General features: G+C 43.5%; 1 protein-coding gene across 1 annotated transcript; it reads right to left on the minus strand.

The window, feature by feature from the left end:
• Nucleotides 1-5,274: 5,274 nt before the first annotated feature.
• On the minus strand, nucleotides 5,275-12,110 carry TTR (transthyretin). The gene is made up of 4 exons (XM_006740619.2): nucleotides 11,979-12,110; nucleotides 10,738-10,868; nucleotides 8,779-8,914; nucleotides 5,275-5,527 (listed from the first exon to the last, which is right to left on the minus strand). Exons 1-4 carry the CDS (start codon nucleotides 12,045-12,047, stop codon nucleotides 5,420-5,422), a joined length of 444 nt encoding a protein of 147 aa, XP_006740682.1. The 5' UTR covers nucleotides 12,048-12,110; the 3' UTR covers nucleotides 5,275-5,419.
• Between the last annotated feature and the right edge of the window lie 12,197 nt (nucleotides 12,111-24,307).

Below are 24,307 nucleotides of genomic sequence, written 5' to 3' on the forward strand. Positions count from 1 at the left end.
TTCTCTGTTTGACTTATTTCACTCAACATAATACCCTCCAGTTCCATCCACGTCGTTGCAAATGGCAAGATCTCATTCCTTTTGATGGCTGCATAATATTCCATTGTATATATATACCACATCTTCTTTATCCATTCATCTGTCGATCCTTCCCTTCTTGTCCTCAGGCTGCATTAATCCTCAACCGTGTCCTCATGTTGCAGAGCACGGCCCTGGGCCCCAAGGAGGAGAGGATGCCGAGAGACACAAACACGTGTTGAGGGAGCGCAGTGAATATTCCGTTTCTCTTCTCGGTTTATATTGGAAACCACTGGAAAAGTATGCCTTTTCTCCTATGCCCCTCAAAGTGCCGAGTGGCTGGTCTTACCCTAGAGAAGAGTCTCCTGGCTTTAGCAGTGTAGCATCCTGACACATCAGAAAGGTTAAATGGGGGGTGGAAATGTACTAATCAATTCATCTGTATGTGACCAGATTAATAATTTTTACCTCTGAAGTCTGGCTTTAAAGGCTCAGGATGTCTCATTGATTTTAATGGTAATCTCTGGTTCCCTGAAGGTATGATACACGGCCCAGGGAAGTCTTTAAACAGAGGTAATCTTGAAACAGATCGTTGCACATAAACGTCTCATTCAAATTATGTTCATTTGAATATGCTTTATGTGGAGAGCATAGCAGTATTTTTTTCTATTTTTAAAAAGGGTGGGTACATTTTATGAGAATGAATACCTTGCCTTTAAATGACACTGTTGTTTACATTTACCCTCCACCCATTCATGCACATCAACTTCTATCATGCCATCCCCCAGGTCCAGACCCTACAAGGCCTCCTTATTACCATACACAGGCTTTTCAAAAGATGGATGGTGGTATAGTCCCTATATTAGTCAGGGTTCTCCAGAGAAATATAAATAAGTATAAATATAAATTTAACACATTTACATTTAATATAAAATTCCATTATATTTATATTTAAATATACATATATATCTAGAGAGAAAACGATTCACTCTAAGGAATTGGCTCATGTGATTGTGGGAGCTGGCAAGTCTGAAATTTGCAAGGCAGGCCAGCAGGCTAGAGGTCCAGGGAAGAGTTGATGTTACCATCTTGAGTCTAAAAGGCAGTCTGCAGGCAGAATTCCTTCTTTCTCTAGGGGCCTATTTTTAAGACCATCAACTGATTGGATGAGGCCCACCCACATTATGGAGGACTATCTGCTTTGCTCAAAATCCACTGAGTTAAATGTTAATCATATCTAAGGTAGTCAAAGGGTACAAACTTCCTGTTATGAGATGAGTAAGTTCTGGGGGTGTAATGTACAGCATGGTAACTAGAGTTAACAATACTGTATCATATACTTGAAAGTCGTTAAGAGAGTACATCTTAAAAGTTCTCATCACACACATGCGCACAAGAGGTCACCATGTGAAGTGAGGAATGTGTTAACTAACCTCCTGGTGGTAATCTTTTCGCAGGATCTATGTTTATCAATCCTCATGTTTTACATTTAAACTTATATGATTTTTTTTTTTAAGATTTTATTTATTTATTTGACAGAGAGAGACACAGCGAGAGAGGGAACACAAGCAGGGGGAGTGGGGGAGGGAGAAGCAGGCTTCCCGCCGAGCAGGGAGCCCGATGCAGGACTCGATCCCAGGATCCTGGGATCATGACCTGAGCGGAAGGCAGACGCCCAACGACTGAGCCACCCAGGCACCCGAGACTTATATGATGTTATATGTCAATTATATCCCAATGAAGCTGGAGGGGAAAAAATGTTAATCATGTCAAAGAATACCTTCACAGCAATATCTAGAATGGTGTTTGACCAAAAACTGGGTACCATAGCCTAACCAAGTTGACACATAAAGTTAATCATCATGGTGCTCCTCCTCTACTTTATCCATCCTATCTTTGGCCACATTCTTATTTCTGAGGTTATTGGGAAACTGATACAACATGATGAAGATCCTTTTAGTTTTAGGGAAGTAAGAGATGCATGTGTTTCTGATGAGTGGGAAAGGCCATGAGTGGAATTAATTAAGATACTCTTATCTCTTGGGTATTTTTATGGGAAAGAGAGTAGGGCTGATGGGAGTCCACCAAGGTTGATATGTTAGAAGCACATATTACTGCTTTTGTGGATTTTGGCAGGATTTTCTTATTAGCATTCACTGCTATTTCAAGGGTTTGGGTGAGCAGCTCCTCACGGTCAGAATTAATCAGGAACCCATGGAGTACTGTGACAAATCTCTCTCTCTGCCTTTCAGGGCTTTCCAAAGCTCTCTGCATGGCTTTGGGCAAATTACTTAACCTTCTGTAGCTCAGCTTTCTTGTCCCAAAAAGACTTCTAAAACCTAGCATTCAGTGATTCTATAACTTGAACTTACCCACCCAATGATCCCCCATGATTTTTTATCTCTCTGCTTGTGACGACCCAGTTCCCACCCTCCTCTTTGCAATTATCACACCAACTTCCATCAGGGTATTTCAGCTGATGTGGTTTTCTACAACTTAGATAAATATTCCTCTGTCTGTCACACTACTTTTCAAATACAACTTGTAATATCTTTCAAATATACAGTGCTTTTATAAATCAATACTGACTAAACAGACCCCCTGCATAATATGGTAAATGATGTGGACGTGCAGTTCACAAGAGGTTTGAATGGCCAATGAGCACAAGACAATATGTTCAGCATCACTAAGGAAAAAAAAAAATCTAAAGAAATATTAAGTGTAAATGTTGACTTTCAGAATGACATAGTTCACTGATTACAAACCCAGGATAAAACTTGGAAGAATACCATACATAGGAGGCTATATTAGTTTCCCAGGGATGTAAAGTGAGTGGCTTAAAATAACAGGAATTTGTTGTCTCACAGTTCTGGAGGTCAGAAGTCCGAAATCAAGGTGTCAGCTGGGCCACACTCCTTCTGAAACTTGTAGGGGAGAAGACTTCTATCGATGGCAATCAATCCTTGGTGTCCTTGGCTTATGGCTGGTCGTCACTCCATTCTCTGCCTCTGTACTCTATTTCCAAATAAGGTCACATTCACAGGGCCTGGGTGTTAGGACTTCAACATATCTTTTTAAGGGGGCACAATTCAACCCATAACTGTGGCCGTGAAAGATACTAACACATAACAAAGAGCAGAGGAAGAAAGTATTTCAGTGGATGCAGCTGGGACAGAGGACTGTCAGGGACCAGACAACACACTCCGTTTTATGCCAAGATGCTACATAGCTTCTGGAAGATAGATGACATTCAGAAAGGAAGGAGAAGGCTGAATGTTAAACTGGAAGTCAAATTGAGTTGATTTCATTGGGCAAGATTCAATTTGTTGATGCCAAGAAGAAATGAGGCAAGAACATTAAAAAGTTAAATTCAATTCAGAGATATATATATGACAGATTCATATTTTCAATCTGCTTGGGCTATAAAAATCCATAGCTATTTAACAGCGGCCAAATTGAAATGTAGCATTTTATTAACAGGCAGGTCAGTGACCAATACAATCATTTTAAGTATTAGATTGAATCTTACAAAATTGCCAATATTTGACCATTTAATCTATAAAAATGGCAATTTGATGTGGATTAGCCTAATATACATAGAAAAAGGACTTGCTAATCTCATTAACAGAATTAGGGGCATTGATTTTACCACATGGATTTGGGGTAAATCTTAATGAATGCATGTTAAAAAGTCCAAGCCTACACTCCACTTTCTTCAAATTTCTTCCTCCTTCTATCCAGCCAGCCAGAGCACGGCAAGATTTTAGATTTGAATTTGGCGGAAAACAGAATGGCTGTTTAAGTATGTTTAGGCCTAAACCTTGGGTCAGACCCAGGTTGTCCTGGGGAACCCTGGTTGGAGATTGTGCCCCAGAAGTAACTATCTCTGCCCCAGCCACACGGGGGACACCTGGTGACAAGTTTCCCAGCTTGGATCCATATTGTCTGGAAGATGAATTTGCAGCTCTAGCAGGTGGCATCTAGAGCCTGCTTTCGCTCCAGTCTCCTTTGCCTCTGGTCCTAACCTTACTGTGGCAGAGATGGATCTTGACCAACACAGATTAGTGCTTTTCTCCAGAATGTGGTCATTCTGGGAAATGACTCCCAGCCAGGAACTAGATCGCTCGGTGTGTCTAAGTGAGACCATGTGACAAATTCTGGCCAGGGAAATGTCAGTGAGAATCCTGTGTGTCACTGCAACATGGGGGGATGAAGACCATACTTTCTCTCTTCCTCCAGTCTGCCGACTGGGTGTCCCTTGAAGCCACAAGATAAGCAAACCTGGGCCCCGAGTCACCATTTGGAGGAAAGCCACCCTGGAGGTCAGCAGATGAAGAATTCCCTCATCGGACTTGGTGTGAGTGAGAAATAAACTGTGGTTTTGTGAAGTCCCGGAGATTGAGATTGTTATTATGACAGCACAACCTCGCCCACCTTACTACCTCCTATCCGTCAACATCCTCAACCTCCATCTGTTCCCTCCACTTACCGCATTGTTTCACTTTGTCTGGGCCTTGCAATCTCTGCTCTCTCGACCTGGAATAACCCCTCCCTTTCCTGGCTGGTAAACTGCCAAGATTCAGAAGTGAAATTTATTCGGTGTCCTTGTGTGACTTCTCTCGGCTGTTTGCTACGCCCTCTTTCCTCCCCTCGCTGAGCCTTGTACCCGAGCCTTGGTGAAATCACATTGACATCGTCATCTTCTCCAAAGTCTGTGAGCTCTTGAAATGCGGGCACTAGATCTCTATGTTCAGGGCACCTAAAATAGCACTTGGCATGTAGGGTTTCTCAGTACATGAATTTTGGATGAGTCTAAGTGAATTGGGGGTGTGAGGGTTCTCTGATTACATCTTCTAGTCAGTTGACTATGGGCTGCCGTTGGTCAGAACCGGATTGGAGAGCTTGAGTCACTGCAGGTCTGGCCCTGTACAGCTGGGCACTGACCTCAAAATCATTTAAGCACTTAAAGGGAATGCACAGAATAAAGAAGTGGGTCCTCAGAATTTGTCTTTTGCTATTCACCGAAGGTTAGAGGACACAAGAGCTTTTTCCTTTTCAGAATGTGTGTTTTTAATGGCTGCGGACCATGTCGAATACGTGCTTAGCTTGAAAGACATTGAGCCCTGGGACTTCCCTCCAGAATTCAGCCAGAGACTTTTTTGAGTTCCTTTGTTTCTCTCTTAAATTCAATTTTTTTTTTTTTTTTTTGAGAGGGCAACACGGGAATAAAAAAGCGAGTTCAAATGAAATGAGAAGTGCTTTAATAGGAATGTTTTATTGTCTCTGCGCAAGTTTCTAGCATAGCTTATAAAGTGAAAACACTGCTTTAATAAAAATGGAATACTACTGGTTACACAAAATCCTGTCCTTTCTCCTTCAGATCCACCCAAGGAGGGGTCCCTCATTCTTTGGGGTTGCTGACGAGGGCTGTGGTGGAGTAGGAATAGGGGCTGAGCAGGGCCGCAATGGTGTAGTGGCGGAAGCCAGAGTCGTTTGCTGTGAACACCACCTACGAGAGAGCACAGACAGGGTCCGTTTCCATCAGAGCCTAGAAATGTGAGTCACCGAGAGGGAGACTACTGGAAGTCCAGTGCCAAGTTAATTCATTTTATCTTATGGTTTCTTTTTCTGGAACAGATTGAACAAAAGGCAAAAATCCAAATATGCTGGTAAGACTCCATGGGAGACTGGTGCAACCCCTGGAACAAGATTTCTTTCCTACAGCCCGTATAATCAGGTCTCTCTCTGTCTCTCTCTCATTTTTGTTTGTTTTTGCCAATTCACACTAAAAATCTGGGTGGCGCTAGCCTGACTGAGGGAAATCACAGAGAGTCTAAATGCTCTTGTCGATTTTCTTTGTAGAAAAAGGAAGTGGATGGGGCGCCTGGGTGGCTCAGTTGGTTAAGCGACTGCCTTCGGCTCAGGTCATGATCCTGGAGTCCCGGGATGGAGTCCCGCATCGGGCTCCCTGCTCAGCGGGGAGTCTGCTTCTCCCTCTGACCCTCCTCTCTCTCATGCTCTCTGTCTCTCACTCTCTCTCTCTCAAATAAATAAATAAAATCTTTAAAAAAAAAAAGAAAAAGGAAGTGGAGAGGTAGTAACTGGCCTTCGGTGGCCTGAAGACCGGAGATCAGTGACTGCAATTCTCACCACACATCAGAGACCTGGAATTGTAGAGCTGGCAGGAACATTCTTCCCATTTTAGAGGTAAGTCAGCCAGAACTCTGAGTTAGTATTTGGCCCAAGTTTATACAGGATGGAGCCAGGTTAGAAGTTAAGGCTTCTGTCTCCAAACCCAGAGGTTTTTCTCCCTCTATTCCTTTGCATTTTCTAACACGAAGAACAAGAATGTGTGTGTATGTGTAACAAGCAATGAAATATGGAGTAAAAGCAGTATCTTGTTCTAGTTACGATAGCAGAGTGTGGAAGGTCACGTGGGAATTCTGAAACAGACACATGGGTTGGAGCTCATTTGAGCTTCCTAATTGGACAAATTATTGACCAAAGTGTTGTTCCAGTTAGTCATGTACTTCAGGCGGGTTTAGTAGAGCTTCTGAGGCTCAGGGCCTGCGATAGTCTAGGTGCCAGAGTGAGACAAGTAGGAGGAATTTGGTTCAGGAGAGAGATGGGGGATGGTGAGGAGGTTTTTAATTTTACTTATTTTGTATATAGGCCTTGGATTGAGCTTTGGACACATCCTGGGTAAATGTGTTTTTTTCCTAATATGGCAAAAGGAAGCCTTGGTTGTTTGGGGACAGGAGAAAAAAAAAATCTGATTGAACCATACTGAAAATAAAAATAGCATTGAGGGCAAGAGGAGGTAAGAATCACCTAAGAATCTCTGAAGGAGAAAAAGCATTCCTTAAAGGCCAAGTGTCTGGCATCACCCAGGAAAAGCTTCTTCCCTCTAACACTGACATTGGCCTCCAGCTCCCCTTGATTCTTCCTCAAAACTGTAAATGGCATAATCGGTGCTCAAAATCCCATGAAGTGAAGAGGACTCCTAGTTCCACAGGCAGTTTCCTAACTCTCTCTGTGAGTGTAACAGGGCCACCTGGGTCCCCGGGCGAGGGAAGAGGTGGCTGATGCGGAAGAACAGCATTTGTCTGGGGGTCTTGGTCAGAAGAGGTTGGCAGGGGAGGGACTCATGGCTGAACCCGTCAGCACCAACCACCAAGGGGAGGCCCCGGGACTCGCGCTTGCCTACCTGCTCTCTCTCACTCCCCGTATCCATTGGGCTGATGGTCCTACCTAGTATGCCTGACATCAGTCCCTCTCCTTCCACCCCCAGAGCAGGCGTGTGTTTTCACTTATGAATTTCTAGCATTTAGCAGAGTGTTGGACACATAGAAGGCTTTTATTTTCCAAATGTTGGCTGAATGAACACTTAGAAAGTAAGTAACAGACAAGGAAGTTAACATCTAATGACTAGGAGCAACGCATCGTGGACACTATGGCCGTGAATCTTCTCATTAGGCTGAGCCCAGGGCAGACAAGGGTTCCAAGGGGCCTGATCCTGTGTTCTAGGGTAGAGGCTGAGAGTCTAGGGGAGAATGTTTTGTGGTGGGCACCTCTAAGCCCTGTACCATCTAAACTAGGCTCTTTGTCTCGCTGCCCCACTTAGGAGGAGCAGCCAAAGGCAAGCTTCTTGGTAGATGGGGAGCCCCAGAAGTCAGGCCCTTACGGTTTTTCTGGCAACACCTTTGCCCCAAAGAACCATCTGATGTCAACTGAAGCAGAGAGGATGCTTCCCTTTCATGCTGAACTATTTTTGATGCGATTATTTGATCTCTAACTCTGACCAGAGTTCTGGATTCTCTTTCCATGACAGCCATCTGTTTTAAATGACTTAAGGAATTACAGAGAAGGAGGAGGCCCCAAGATAGGGCCTGTGGATCACTTGGAGGTTCCTACTACCTCATAAGCAAAACTTAGAGTGTGAACCAAGGGTTACAAAGGTGGCTTTATTATTATTGTTTTTAGCCTGACTTCTTATAGGAAGAAAGCTGCGGTACCCCTGAGGCTAAGCCCAGCCTGGGCCCTGTTGGTCATTATTTCTGCTCATCCCTTTACTAGACTTTGGGCGAGTTATTTCACTGCCCAGTGCCTCAAGTTCTTCCTCTGTAAAATGAGGATAATAATAACAACTCCAATGGGCTGTGGAGGAGGACTGAGTAGGTTAAATATAGAAAAGACAGCAATCTGGCACGTGGTGTATGCTCGACCAGTGTTATCTCTTGCGTTGCCGTTATTATCTTGAATTTGCTGTCTGTATATCCATTACCGCAAAACACTTCTCCAGACCTCTGGGAGCCAGATGTGTTTTGGAATGAAGTGTGTTTTTGTTTTGTTCTTTTTTTTTTCCCTTCAGATTTTAGAGAAGTAAAATGGCACATCTATGTTTCATTACAGAGCACCCTAGGTAGGGTCTGGAAGGCTGCTAGTCATCCAACATATTAACAGTTCTTCGGCAAGCAAATATTCCTAGTCAGGGGAACTAAAGAAGGTAATTAGGAGCCTCATGTCAATTCAGGTCATGTTACTAAATGAGTTTCCACCAAACTTAGAAATAAATTTTGCTTTTCAGAGTTCTATAGTTTTCCGGCTGTAGAAATAGGAAAGGGAAACTGTGCCAGTTCTGTGCTTTCCTTACGACATTTCCATGGCATGTGACGGCAGACTGGGCATCGCCTGGGATCAACGACAGCAACAAAACAAAGAAGATACTAAAAAGCAACTCGAGTGTCTCTACGCTCTCACCTCTGCATATTCGTGGAACGGGGAAATGCCGAGTGACTTCCAGTACGACTTGGTGTCTAATTCCACCTTGTATACCCCTTCTACAAACTTCTCAGCAGTTGTGAGCCCATGGAGCTCTCCAAATTCACTGGTTTTCCTAGAAGGTAAAAGTTACAGGTTAAGTTAGACATTAGGGGAATGCATACCATGGCAAGGTGATACCACACACACACACACACACACACACACACTACACATGTGCAGTGTGTGTATGTGGGGGGAAATACATTTATATAAATATACATATTGAAGAAAAGGAGAAGGAAGGGAAGGTGAAATTCTAGTAACCGAAATTGACAGGAAATTTGTCAGAAAGATTTCAAAAAGCTTATTCTAGATTTTTCTTAGGAGAACAGAAGGTATGGGTATGTTTCAACTCAAAAACGGTCATTTCAGTTCAGGGCTGATGTTTGGGTGAAGGTTCGTAACTCCCCCTTGGACTTGGCCATGGGCCTCTTGGACTCTGTGGTCCCCATGACACCGGGGTCTTACCCCTTTCCCTCCTGGTGTGAGGGTGTCTTTCAGAGTCCGTATCACTTGAACACACAGGGGGAGCCCCAAAGTGTAATAAGGCACCTGTACCGGAAATTATTCATATATTTAATCTCTTTGGTTACCCTTTACTAACAACAAATACAAGGCAACTCCTTTTAAAAAAATAACGAGGCAACTTCTGTTTCTGTAGAGGTACCAGCTCCATTGCTAGAGTTAGAAATTGCCCTCCATAAGACCTCAAAAACTGACAGATAAAAATGGAAACTGTCTTTACTAACTCTGATCATTGCCTTTCCACCTTTCTTCTTTTCTAGGAAGAAAGTATTTAATTTTTTTTTATTTATCTTGTCAGAAGAAAAAAAGATTCACATGAACATCTGAATATGTTTGGTGTTCGTTCTATCTCTTGCTGAGAATATTCTCTTAAGTACTTTCCACATTGTGCTTGGCATTTTAGATAAACATAAATGAATTCACAAATAAAAACTCAATTGAAACCACACCAACGAAAATGGTCTTCCCAGTGATGGGTGACGAATCCCAGTGCGGTTCTTGGGATTCAGTTAAAACCCACAGAAATTTTCCTTCGTGGAGACAGAAGCACTTAGCAGTATCGTTTGGTGCTGAGGGTTTCTTGGCTGCTCATTCGTTCAGTGAGTTGGTTTAGGTTTACGAATGCGCATTTTCTTTGAAATTCTTGCTAAGGGAGGTGGGTAAACACTATGAAAATTGTGCAGTGCCCGAGGAAGGTGAAAAGTCACGGTCGTACCTGACGTTGGGTGATCGGTCCGTGGCTGTGCTTTGCTTATGTATCTTTCTTGTCTGTGTCCTTTTGTTACTGAGTGCACCAGCCTCCAGCCTGGCATGGAGTGGGTGTTCCACGAGTGCTGCTTAGACACGAGCACTGGGTTCTGGAGGATCCAGATAAACTAGACGCATGCCTTGTCAGGGCTGTCCCTCAATTCCTTTCCTTTCATTAATAAAGTAACACAAATTGTACATCTTGCCTAAAATTCCAAGCCAAGGACACTCAGCTTGAGTGTTTTGCAAGGGCACCGGGGAATCTGTGATACTCTTGAAATTGTATATACATATGGGTGTGTGTGGGTGTGTGTGTGTGTGTGATATTTTTCTGGGCATGGAGAACATAGTTTTCCTTACCTTCTTAAAGTGGTCTGTGACCTGAGAAGGCAGTGGATCACTGCTGGCTCCTTCTTTTCCCTTTATGGCCTGTCCCTTCTGGGCACTCCCGGTGAAGAAAAGCAAGAGGAGGGCATCCTCCCCACGGCCTACTTGACCCCCACCTGCATTCTCAATCTACTCGAAGATTCTTCCGTGAATGGTGTGAGGCAATCTCTCTAACGAGTGGCGGGAGAATGAGCAGCTAGATCGAGGTCCCGGGTATGGGCTTGTTGGGCAGCTTACCCGGAGGCAAAGGGCTCCCAGCTCTCGTCAGCAGCCTTTTTGAACACTTTCACGGCCACGTTGACAGCAGGGCTGCCTTGGACGGCGTCTAGGACCTTGACCATCAGAGGGCACTTGGATTCGCCAGTGCCCTGGGCATAGAGAAGGCCAGTGAGAGGTCAACAAAACTGGTAAGAGTGAAAGAATCTATTCTTTTTCTTATTTTAAGATTTTCTTTATTTATTTGAAAGAGAGAGAGCACGAGCAGGGGGAGCAGCAGGCAGAGGGAGAAGCAGGCTCCCTGCGGAGCAAGGAGCCCGATGCGGGGCTCGATCCCAGGCCCCTGGGATCATGACCTGAGCCAAAGGCAGACGCTTTACCGACTGAGCCCCCCAGGCGCCCCTGAAAGGATCTATCCTTGATGGTGTTCGAAATCTGGAACAAGGCAAGACGTACACGCCAATTCCATTTCCAGCAATATAAATGTTGAGAGGGAATGAGCTCCCCTTCTCAGTGTAGCCCGGACCCGATTGCTCCCAAAGCAAGGCTGGCTTCTGCCTCCGGACATGCTGCGATCAACCGGGGACAAGGCTAATGAGTTTTGAGGGAGAAAATCGGCCCTCTGAGAACAGTTGCTTTGTGAAGCCTCACTATTGCAGTGGAATTACTGAAAAGACATAATGTGCCTCAGGCCCGAAGAGTTAGTGTCTCCCCGAGAGCACTTTAGTCGGCTATTGCTGTAGTCGTTCCCTCTTATGAGTCGTAAAATCACATCACCCCATCTCATGACCCATTTAATAGCATTAGTTAATTCTTCTAGAGGACTTAAGAATTTGGCATTTGACTAGAATGTTGTCCGCCAAGCCTTTCAAAAATTAATCAATAAAGACATTTTGATTAGCAGAAGGGAAATAAACCTTATAAAAGGATGCATTTCTGAAAACGTGATACTGGTCGCTTCGTGAATATCACGTCTTTATTTCTACCATCTATCTGAGGACATTGAGTGGAGGAACCAGGCCCTGTAACCCCCAGTACACCAAAGCAATAGTGGGGCGCACCCAGGGTCCCAGCCCGGGGTCAGTGAGCTCTGCCGAACTCGACTCATTTTGAAGTTTGAATCAATGACATTTAAAAGTCGATGCAGGGTGCCCTTGTCCCAGGAACAAAAGGCGGTGGGCAGAGCTGAAAGAAGTCACTTCTCCTTCGTCTAGTGGACCTAAGGGTCTGCATAAAAGCACTTGGCGGAATCAAACACTCACCGCAGGGCCGGCCTCAGACACAAGTACCAGTCCGGCGAGGCAAAGCAGGAGCAGGTGATGAGAAGCCATCCTGCCGAGAATGCGAGGGCCTGCGTGGGGGCCGCCCTCCGCCTGGGGCTTTTATACTCACTTCTCCCAAGCCATGCTGCTGATCCCTGCCAACTGACTCCAAACCTGCTGATTCTGATTATTGACTTAGTCAACAAAGAGAGAATAAGTAACTCGCACAAATATGAACCTTGCCTAGAGAGATTAGAGTGTAGGAACATTAGCTCTATGAAATATTCTTATGCTTAGCAGGTCACTGAGCAGCTAAATCGCCAAAACAAAACACACAAAACCAAACAAACATATTCTTCTCCCTGCTTGGCGGGAGGCAGCAACATTCTTGGGACTTTTTTTTTTTTCTCTCTCCCTTACAGATTTCTCTGCGTGTTTTTTTTTTTTTCCACTTTCTATACATTTTGTCTTTCGTTTTAGATGCTAGATGCAAGTTGTAATAATTTATTTCACACGGAATGATGTTCGGCCTCAGGGGGTTAAATCCAGTGCATTAGAAAACATCCAGTGCCCTTGCTATATGTCCAGGAATCAAGAGGAAAAACACTTTGCAGTGTTTATATTTTAAAAAGCCTACATTTTAACCAAACTAAGTCATCCGGAAGCTTTGCTTACTCAGCAATTTCTCCACTGGTTTTTGTGTTCTTCCCGGACTAGGTTCATCTCAACCCAAGAAATAATGATATATTTCAAACTGGCATTAAAAAGCCTGAAATACAGAGAACCAGATATTCTTTTTTAAAAATACTTATTTATTTATTTATTTATTTATTTATTTATTTATTTATTTTAGAGAGAGAGAACAGCATAACTGGAAGGGGCAAAGGGAGAGAGAGAGAGAGAATCTCAAGTAGACTCCGCACTGAGCAAGGAGTCCAACACTGGGCTCGATCTCACGACCTTCAGATCATGACCTGAGCTGAAACCAAGAGTCAGTTGCTTCACTGACTGCATCACCCAGGCACCCAGAGAACCAGATATTCTCACTGCTTCTCCTGCACTGATGTGTAGAAACAAGGCTACCCAGCTGGCTTTTAAATCCCAAGAATCATAATCCAGGGCACCTGACTGACTTGGTGAAGCATGCGACTCTTGATCTTGGGGTTGTGAGTTTGGGCCCTATGTTGGGCTTAGAGCGTATTTAAAAAAAAGAATCACAATCAAATTTCTTGAAGGGAGTAGAGAAGACTGTAAGAACTAGAAGTTATGGTCAATAGCATAATCCTTTCCTCCTCCCAATTTACACACCCAGAAATTATCACTCTTCGATGATTCATTGATCAAGTATCAACTCGGATATATGAATGCACATATATGTGTTTGTGGCTTTGTTCATTGATTCATTAGGACAGGTTCGTCCTTACAGAGACATGCAGAAGATAGACAATTTTGGACAAATACATGTCAAGGATAGGTCCAGTTTGGAGCAGTGAGGGCTGGGAGAGCATTCCCATAGCTGACAGAATTTAGGCTGAAAGAAAGGTGACAAGTGACCATGAAGGACAACGGCTTTCAGGGAATAGTAGAAGGACAGGGAGGCATTTCAGGAATATGGACATGTGCAGAAGACCTGGGGAGGGGGCGGTGATCACAGGAAAGCAACAATGAACAAATCTGTTTCTGAGCATAACTAGAAATGGAATCTTTAGAGCCTTAGAGTCTGACTCTGGAGTGGTGCTGGAAAGAGTTCTGAGTTTGGAGATAGAAAACCTGAATCATCCAATTCCTACTTCTACAGCCCCATTTCCAGGATGACCTTCTCTGAGTCATTTAATACTTCAGATACTCAGCTTACGCATTTGTAAAATGGAAATATCTAATATTTTACTTCAAAGGACCTTTCTAGTAACTTTTAATATGAGATGATATAAAAGCTCTTTGTAAACTGTAAACCACTGCTCTGGGGTCAAGGATAGTTATAACAATTTGGTTCGACATTTCTGCTAAGGAGAAGACCCTTTCTCTAACATCTCTTAAATATTGTCATCCAATTTTCTCTTCACTTGTTCCTGTTGCTCAGAACTTAGATGGAGGGCCTGTTTCCTGACTATGAACATATTTGAAAATTCTCTCATATCCCAAGTCCATCTTCCATCTCAGCACTACGTTCTGTTGAAACCTAGAACTGTCTCCTGCAGACACTGTGAACTGGCCGTCCGGGGCTGTCAGACGCCCATAAGACATGGTATGGATGGGCTGTGCAATGTTTCTTTAAATATTCTGAAATAGTTGCTAAAATTAAAAGTTGAGACATATTGCATAAAAATTTGTGTTTCTGGCTTCTCTTGAAAAATCAGGAAAGATGGCAGCTCTAGGCCCACATTCACACATGACAGTGGGCTCTCCCTCTCAGACATCACAGTTCCCTCGGCCTCCCTCCACTCCAAGGCTAGGTGATACTTCTAATGCTCCTATCAGGCTCGAGCTTGGTTCTTTCCTTACACATGCCCTTGTTTGTCTCATCTATGTTCCTACCTGGCCTCTTGGCAACCTGGGTTAGCCATTGCTGGTCTTCCAACAGCCATTTGGATAGTGAATGACAGCTCGTTTTTTTGTTTTTGTTTTTCCAAACAGATATCCTCACTTCTTTGAATGATTCCTCTTCAGACACGGTTTCTGGAACCCTTATCACCCAGGACTTCCCCCTCTGACATACTCCCACTGGCCACTGTTTCTCTTCAAATGGGTTGCTCTGATGGGGACACATGACCCGTATGGGATCAGGCCAAAACACCGGACATTGAGACCCTTATTTGCCTTGGCAAAGGGGCTCCACTGCCAAGGGGGCACCCTGAGAGCATTTGTACCATAGTAGCTACAACCGCCCCCCTCATCATAACACTACCCATTGTGACCTGTTCGTCACAATGATCTAAAATCACCATATATTATCCATCGCCTTATGCTTTTATCATGTATAAATTTTATTTTATTTGTTTTTCAGCTTTATGGAGATATACTTGACGAGTTGTAAGGTATTTAAAGTGTACGCTGTGGTGATTTGATACATGCACACAATGTGGAAGGATTTCCCACCATCTAGTTAATTCACACATCCATCACCTCACATATTTACATTTTTTAAAAAAGATTTTATTTATTTGAGAGAGAGAGAGAGAGCGAGGACACAAGTAGGGGGAGGGGCAGAGGGAGAAGCAGACTCCCCGCTGAGCATGGAGCAGAACGTGGGGCTTGATGAGGAGCTCCACCCCTGGACCCCGAGATCATGACCTGCACCAAAGTCAGATGTCTAACAGACTGAGCCACCCAGGTGCCCTTTATCTTTTTTATGTGTGAGAACATTTAAGTTCTACTGTCTTAGCAAATTTCAGTTACATAGTACACTGTTATCAACTAAAGTTCCCATGTTTTACATTAGGTCCTTAGACTTTATTCATCTTATAGCTGAAATTTGTCCTTTATCAACCTCTTATTTCCCCCACCTCCCAGCCCTGGCAACCACTTTTCTACATTCTGTTTCTGAGTTTGACTTTTTTTTTCTTTTTAATTTAGATTCCACATATAAGAAATACAATGTAGTGTTTGTCTTTCTCTGTCTGGCTTATTTCGCTTAGCGTAATGCCCTCAAGGTCCTTCCATGCTATTACAAATGGCAGGATTTCCTTCTTTCTCCTGGCAGAATAATAATCCAGTGTATTTACCAACCTTATTTATCCATTCATTTGTCAACTGGCACTTGTGTCTATATGTTGGCTATTGTGAATAATGTGGCAGTGAACATGGAAATGCAGATATCTCTTTGAGATCAGATTTTCATTTCCTTGAGATATGTATCCAAAGATGGAATTGCTGGATCATATGGTAATTCTATTTTTAAATTTTTGCAAAACCTCTGTACTATTTCCTCTAGTAGCCGAACCAATTTACATTCCCACTAACAGTGTACAGGGTTCTCTTTTCTCCACATTGTGGCTCACACTATGTCTTTTCTTCTTGATGATCGTCATTCTAGCAGGTATGATGTGCTATCCCATTGTGGTTATCATTTATAAATTTTAACCTAAATATGGGAACCTGTATTTATGTCTTATCATCTCATCCTGTTCTGTCTTCCACTCCATCCTATTGACACCATTTAATAGTCCATTCTGTCATTCACTGCATTAGTGTGCCCTCCAATCTTGTCCTTGGCCATGTGGACTTGCTTGCCTTCTGAACTGTCATTGATCTGGAAATCATTAATAAAATTCGAATCTGAACAAGACAAGGAGGTGGACGGAAAGTGGAGTCATGCAGAGTACAAGGAGCAGCCTGCATTTGATTGTTGAACCATCAGTAAATTTACAGAGATGGAGGTTATTTTTAACATAAAAAGAAAAATGTTGGCAGAGACCTACAGATCAAAGGGAGATGGTCTAAAGGAAACATAAGAGAGTTCAGGAGAAGGAGCTTACAGTGCCTTTTAGGTGAGAGAAGAGCAGGAGGAAGGAAAACAGAGAAGAGGAGTGGAAATGCGTTCTCGGTCAAAGGAACGCTTGTCGGAACAAGTGGCAATGACAAATACAAGAAAAATCCAGTGTTTCCTGCCTGAGAGGCAATCTGTGAGGATGACTGAGGGTCACATGGATAAACACAGGCGCCCTACGATAAGAGGGCCTGCCTTTCCTGTGTTGGTTTGAGTTTGTGAGAGCTCTTTTAGAAAGGTGGTTACAGGGGATCCACCAAGAGGGATGAGTTAAGGTCGAAGGTCACCACATTCCTGGAGTCCTAAGTGGTTGCTGCAGAAACAGTGCTCTAGGGAGAATATTAGCAGCAATAAGGATCCATTGCCAGAACACAAAAGGTGCATTATTGAGACATTTATGCTTCAGTTGTGTCTTTTCTTAGCCATATACGGTTTTTCCTCACATTCTGACCGTGGGACTATGGTGTAGATGTTTAATTGAGGTAAAATAGACTAATTTGATGACAACAGCCCTCCTCCTACTATAGAATATGCTGTGGTTAATAAACAACTCAGGCCTGCTCTTAATTTAAGGCTCTTCTGCTCTCTCCCTTATAATGAACAAACTTATTTATTAATATTTTTAAAGTACAATAGATTAACTCTTCTTTTCTTCATTTAGTTTCTGAGGGTGCCTGTGAACTGCTAGCCAGGGATCCGTTGACCCTGAAATACTTATTAATATTATTGCAAGTAAGCTGATTAGCCAGAGTGGAGAGTTGGCTGGCCAAGTACTTGGACTGGGTCTCGGGGGAAGGAGTGGGGCTGGGGCGGGGCCCTGGATCTTTGCAGGGGTAGAGAATTCAATGCTGTTAGCTCCTTTCAAGGTGAATAAGCCCTGTGGGTTTGATTAAAGGTAAGCAAATCATAAAAGACTCATTTTAAAACCATAATACCAATTTAATTAATACTCAAATGGTTGCTGAGTAAGCAAGGAATTACAGCAAAGGAACTTGACTAATTTTTTTGAAAACATTTTATCCAAACTACTGACGAGCCTAGAAAAGTTTCCTTACTTCACCATAGAGTATACTTTTCTGGTGCTCCAACTGCTTGTGTCCACCTTATCTGCCATGTCTTTCCTCAGGGATTGCCAAATAAACACTAAAAAGCCTTTTCCCTTGTCTTCCCTTCTTTCATTGTCCATGTGGACCATCATGTAGGTCAAGGCAAACATTAGCCAGGTTACATTAATCAGACCACATTTTATTTTTTATTAATTGTAATTTTAGTTTCATGGTTGAATCTCAGTGCCCAACCTAGTTGGGAAAAACAGTTGGGAACTCCCCAGTATAAGAATCTTACACAGCTCTTATCCTGCCTGCTGCCGTATTTCAGGACTGTATCATCAAAAGCAGCACCCATGGCCCCACACCAAGTTCGAGAACTGACCCCGTCTCTATCTGGGGGACTTTAATTTACCTTATGTCAGTAGCTCTGATGATTCGAAGTCAAGACACCCATGCCTGGGTCCAAGTTCCTATCTGCCTCAGCAATCACACATTTGTTAAGGATTTTACCCAGAGGTAGTTATTAGATGAAGTTAGAGTTTTGGTTTCTAGAGCCACTCAAATTTCACCCAACCCTACTTACGGTGGAGAGAGGTATAGACAGGAGCGATTCCAGGTTCTAATCTAGCTGGCAGTTCTCTTTGTGTTTCTCTGTTTTTCTCTGCAGCTCTCATGCAGCTGGTGTAGCAAAACAGGCCTGAGGTTGCATGCCCCTTGGAGGGGCCTATATGGCCACATCCTGTGAAAGAGAAGCAAGAATCAGGGTATGGCTTGTTGGAAAGATAGTATGGAAGAGACTACTTTCTTCTCCAAACATGTCTTTGTGATTTCCTGATAGCTTAGTTCAGTTCACCAAGAGACTGCCGTGGGGTTTGGGTCCATTGTACCAGCTAGAATTAATAAAGATTTATTCAACTGATTTTATCTCTTTACCCATATCACCTTTAGAATCAGCTTAGAGCCATCATCCAGGATCCATGGCTCAGGATCCATATTTTGGTGACTTTTATGTATCTTTCAATTTTGGAAATATGACTAATATAGGGATATTTTATGTTCAACTGATTAAAAAAACAAACAACTATTGGGCATCTTCTGAATGTGTGCCATATGCTAGTCATCACCACGAGAAATATCAAGAAGCATATGTTTCAAAGTTGCTTATAATTTATTTTTATTTTTTAATTTTTTTAAAGGTGTTATTTATTTATTTGAGAGAGAGAGACAGTACTGGGGGGAGAGAGGCAGAGAGACAGACTCCCCGCTGAGTGAGGAACTGGATGTGACGTGGGACTCCATCCCAGGACCCTGAGATCACCACCTGAGCTCAAGCCAGATGCTTAACTGACTGAACCACCCAAGCAAAGTTGCTTATAATTTAATTATTAAGAAAATATATTTCCCATTCAATGGGAAACAGTTGATGAGGTAGGTAATTATTCAGAGAAGAAGGAAGTCACTTTCAGGCTCATGGAAAGCTTCTGTAAGAAGTGAGATTTAAGCTTATCATCAAAGATAAATATAACCTAGGTAGGAGAAAAGGAGCAGTGTGTGTGATTTCTTTCCCATACAAGTAAGGAAGCATTTGAGGGGCAGATGCTGGGTGGGGCAGAAGGAGAAGTTAGTGGCATACATACTGTGGTACATGGAATAGAGGAAAATTTGAAATCCAGGATTAGGGACTGAGCATAGAATTTGAGGGAAGCATCAGTTTTAAAGGGCTAGACAGAGAGGTTAAGACCAGGAAAGAGACAATGGAACAGCAAAGGAGACAACAGAGCAAGCAGGTCAGGAGGGGTAGGAAGAATTCTAGAGCTTGAAGTCTGATGGAGTCTGGACTGGAGAGGATTCTGATGCTGTGCTTCCCCCAATTTTCCACTCCTGTAAGAATGATAAGATCTGTAACAGCACTTAGGGTAAATGGAAAAGTCTACTCCATTTGGAGGTGATGAGCCTAGTGAATCCAGCTCCCCAGGCCCTACCTGGCAACTCCAAGGGCAGAGGGGACCATCCCTATGCATCATGTATACTCCATTTGTTACACATGGATTGGGAATTTCAGCCATGACATATTGAAACCTAGTTATAAGTGTCTGGTTATATTTGTTGTTCCTATTATCGATTCTATTGGGCCCCTGGAGCCTACTTTGTGAAGGAAAAGGGAGCTGGTCTGAGCACTGAGCTGTTAGGACTAAGCCCCATGGAAACCAGAGTGAGCCAAAGTGCAGAAGTGGAAGAGTATCAGGTATGGCCTGAGAACGAAGAGTAGAGCAGTGTCTAATGTATGGATGATGGATTGTAGAAGCCTAAGCCGATGAGCCAGAAACACAGTTCGGAATTAGATTGTGCAAGCTCTTCAGTGCTTTCCTGAGAAGTCTGAGTTTTACTTATAAGCAAGAACGTAAACCTTCCTGATAATTTTTGAAAATCTTTATAATGATGCTGTTTCCCATCAAATGGGCAAATATATATACATATATTTTAAGATTATTTAGTTAGTTAGTTGAGAGAGACAGAGATAGTGACAGAGATAGCATGAGAGAGCACGAGCAGGGAGGAGAGGGAGAAGCAGGCTCCCTGCAGAGCAGGGAGCCCGATGCGGGTCTCGATCCCAGGACCCTGGGATCATGACCTGAACCAAAGGCAGACACTTAACAGACTGAGCCTCCTGGGCATCCCAAATATATTTTTTTAGTAACTAAATTATAAGCAACTTTAAGGTATATGATTTTGATATCTCCCTCTGTGATGGGACCCCTTGGCTCACCTTCAGAAGATTTTTGATTATAGTGAGCTTGGAGCACTCTGCCTCATGAGGTCAGAGGGCTCATTGCCACTAGGAGGTCCATGTGAAAACTCACTGGTCATTGGTCACGAGTATCATTTCAATGTCATTGACTTCCTCTATATGTAATTTTATGCACAATGAGGTCAAGAACCCAGGCAAAGAGACAGAATGAGTCCCAGTCCAGCACTGCTTGGCTGTAATCTAATGGAATCCACTGGCATACGGGGAGAAAGAGAATAGCAGTCATCCCTGGGATTGGTTAGTTGTGGAAGGAAATTGTAATGTTGGCTGTTTGGATGGAATATTTCTAGTTTTATGGACAGGACTTTCCCTGGGGTAAAGAAGAGTGCTCTGGAGACCCCCCATGAAGATAGAAGACATGTTAGTCATCCTGACCTGTGTGACCGTTGAGTTTGTTATGGAATATCACTACACTGAAATGTTTATTTATACTTCAGCATTTGTGAGCTTGGTCACCAAAAGTCCCATCTCTGAGATTTTAGATGAAACAGCGTTTCCGAGCTTACACAGTTGACTTTGGACGTTGGTTGGCCCACGTGAATTGCAAATCCACCCAGGTAATGCCCCTGAGGGAGAAGGCCAGCTGGGCTTCAAGTGGAGAACTGACCTCCTACAATGCTATAATAGTAATCAGGCTGGTGTGGTGTCACTGATTTAGAAGGAAGGGACACTGTTCAACAGACAGAATGAAGCAGGAGGATACCAGAGGGACAGGGTGTTGAGGAAGATGGAGGGGTAAAAATGATTTTCCATTTTAGAACTTAAGAAGATTAGAGAGTGTCTCTCTGACAGAAAAGACATAAGGCAGTGAATAAAAACAACAGTGTAGTAAACCAAAGGTCTTATTTATGGAACAAGAGCATTTGCATATCTAAAGGCAGAGGGCAAAGAGACAGTTCAAGTTTAACCCTACTCAGATGGTCTACAACAACATCACTGCTCACCCATTTTCCATGGAATCTTTTCTATAAGCTCCTGCCAAACTAATCTTCTTAATGCATACCTCTGATTACATCACATCTCTCTTCAAAAGCTTTCTCTCACTCCCCATGGCCAGCCAAATAAAGTCCAATGTCCTTTGCGTGGCATTCAGAGATGGCCAAGTCTTAGCTCTTCTCCATTTTCATTTATTGCTGTGGTTCTTCAAACGCCAGCTGAGCACTGGACAGTTCCTGTGACCTGTCACCCTGTGCCCTTCTACCCCCTCCTTGTCCATTCTCCTGCAGACTGCTAACTGCCTGAGGGGGCAAACAAAGCTCCCAGAGGCTTTTTAGTGTGTGAAAGAGAACCCTATATGGAGGGTGAGGCTTGAGGCAGAAGTTTTCAGAGAAGAGGGAGCTTTGTGAACCTAGCAAAGAGCTGGTGAAGGCCATGGTCATAGAGAGAAAAAGCCAGATGAAAGACAGTTATGAAGGTAGAAATAAGAGATTCTGGTGCCATTAGGAATGGAAAATGAATGAGAAGGAAGAGTCAAGGATGACTGGAGTACTTTAGCTTGGGAGGCTATTTAGATGATCAAATTCTTCACTATTACAGCTAGAAATATGAAAGAAAGTGAATCTAGTTTGGGGCATGTTGAGTTTCAGGGGTTGAGAGCCAGACATCCACGTCCAGGTGGTGGTTGGGAATAGCCTGGGAGATGGGGCTTGGTGAGGGTGGGAATCAGGCTGGTGCTGGAGATTCAGAGTCATGAGCATTCGGATTGGATTCCAACATTTGGAAGTCACTGATAGCCATTAACAATGAGAGGTTCGAGAATGGAACTCTGGGGTCAACTAACATTCAGTCAGTGATAAAAGCAAGAAAAGCCTGAAACAGAGGTTTTTCCCAGGCAGAAGTTTACTTCTGTCCTGGGAAGTGCTTTCTACCTCTCTTGAACATTTATGACATTTGTCAGACTTGTTGGTACTCAGTTTCTCTGTCCAGAAACAATAGTGCCTTAAAAGAAGAGGCAATGACTTCTTACTCTTTGTATCTGCAGTCCCTCGTGCGGGACGTGCACACAGGAAATGCCTAATAAACGCTTCTCAAATGATTCCATAAACGGACAAGGTCACTTCCAGCTGCAGCTAGGTTTTGCTTTCTCTCTCAGTGAATCAACACTTGCATTGCCTTCTATAACTGACTTTCGCCATTTCTGATCTTGGCCAAACAATCTACCTGCCATTTGCCTACGGTCTTGGCTGCACGTGTCAGACGGAGCCAGGCTGAGTCTGAGCTCCCACGCTCCTGGTTGCATCCCCTGACCCTACCTTTGTTTCCCTGCCTGCTTGCCTGGGCCCATCTTCACCCAGGGGATTTTCCATGGACCTCTAACTAGCTTCTGTATTTGCCTGAGGATTCATTTCTTCATCTTTGATGATGGACTCAGATCCAAAACTTCTTTACTATGGTTCAGCAGGACAGGCTGCTCCCTTGAGATTGGATTGCTTCTAGAACACGCACTCTAGAAGACAGTTTCACCTCACTTTTTACTTAGCTCAGAACAGATTTGGAAATGGGAGCAAATTGCTTTATTCTGAGTTGTTAGAGAAATCTTTTGTGTCTTTGGGGTCAGAGGAGAGACTTCTTCCCTACCACACATCCTGGATCAGTGTTTCCTAAAGTGTTGGGCCTCAGACCAAGAGTGTCAGCATTCCCTGGGAACTTGTTAAAATGTAAATTTTAGAGAGTCACCCCGAACATACTGAATCAGAAACTCTGGGGGTGGGGCCCAACCATCTGTTTTAACAAGATCTCCAGGTGGTTATGATGTGTTCTGAAGTTTCATGTTCAGGAGTGAGGTTGGGCCTTGGAGTCCAGAGTCCCGTTTCTTTAACAGCTCTGCCACCCCCTAGGTGGGTAATCTTGGCCAAGTCCCTTAATCTTTCCAGACTTCAGGGTTTTTTTCTTTATAAGATAAAATTTTTGAGTCAGTTGATCACACATTGGAGTCATAGTACTCTATGGCTCTTTGAACACCACAAAGACAACATCACAAATTCTCACGGTGTCAGTTGTTAACAGGGGAAAGCTTCAGGGCTGACTCGGTACTTTAAAAGGGCTAGGCTGGGCTGTGACCAGGTACCTGCTGTCTTTAATGACCTCCAACCTTGTTCAGAAACAAATCCATTTAGCCAGGTGTCAACGAGGCAAATAAGAACCTCTTTGCCAAAGTTTTGTGTTGAGAGAGGTTAAGCAAATAATCTATGACATACGGGTTCTATTGAGTCAGGGTGTCTTGACACTGGTATAGAAAGAATTATTTGCAGATAGTAGTAGCTTAGGGAGACTGACGCATGAACAATGATCAACCCACGTTTCAACAGGCAAAAGAATGACCCAGATAGTGGCTTAGTGCTGCTTGCTGTTGTGTTTTAGTTGCTTATGAATTCAGCAGAGGAGCTTGTTCATTGTGTTCTCAATTTAAAGAGTTTAAACTACAAGGTCACTCTGAAAATGAGTGCTGATTCTTCTAGAGAAGTAAACCATGTCATTAGCTGCCTGTATAGTCAATACAATTCCTTTGGAACACAACTCAGCTTCTGTTCTTTTAATGCGTATTCACGCCAGCACTATAATTCTTCGGTTGGGACAAATGTCTGCATAGAAAAACAAAATGAATATATCCACAGCTTTATTGGAGTCAGGTATAACTGCAGTTGGCCTTCTTCCCACTGTTTAGTTCTGAGACCCGCTCCGAAGTCCTGATGAAGATAAGTCGGCCGTGGCTGGTGGGTTTGGATTAGCAGTTTTCCCAACAACACTGTTGCAGCCGGGCCCCAGCATCTGCAATCTCTTATCCCCATTCCTGCAGGTGCTGTGGGGCTGAAACCGGCTCCCGAGACAGGTAAGCTGCCCCATCTGGCATCACGCCCATCCCCCAGAGTCCCTCACCCACTTAGCTTCCACCTGGAGACCTCAAGGCCTGTCCACATGGCATCTGTGAGCTCACTGCCCATTTTGTGAGACATGCCTGCTCCTGGTTGATTTTTGAAAACTTTTT

Source organism: Leptonychotes weddellii, chromosome 13, assembly GCF_054177405.1.
Source record: "Leptonychotes weddellii isolate Sample4059 chromosome 13, ASM5417740v2, whole genome shotgun sequence".
NCBI classification, from domain to species: Eukaryota; Metazoa; Chordata; class Mammalia; order Carnivora; family Phocidae; genus Leptonychotes; species Leptonychotes weddellii.

Coding starts and splice junctions, on each gene's coding strand:
- TTR (XM_006740619.2), bottom strand. CDS start 12,047: ATGGCTTCTCATCACCTGCTCCTGCTTTGCCTCGCCGGACTGGTACTT. Junction 10,869..11,978: donor TGTCTGAGGCCGGCCCTGCG/GTGAGTGTTTGA, acceptor CTCTATGCCCAG/GGCACTGGCGAATCCAAGTG. Junction 8,915..10,737: donor TGGGAGCCCTTTGCCTCCGG/GTAAGCTGCCCA, acceptor TTTACCTTCTAG/GAAAACCAGTGAATTTGGAG.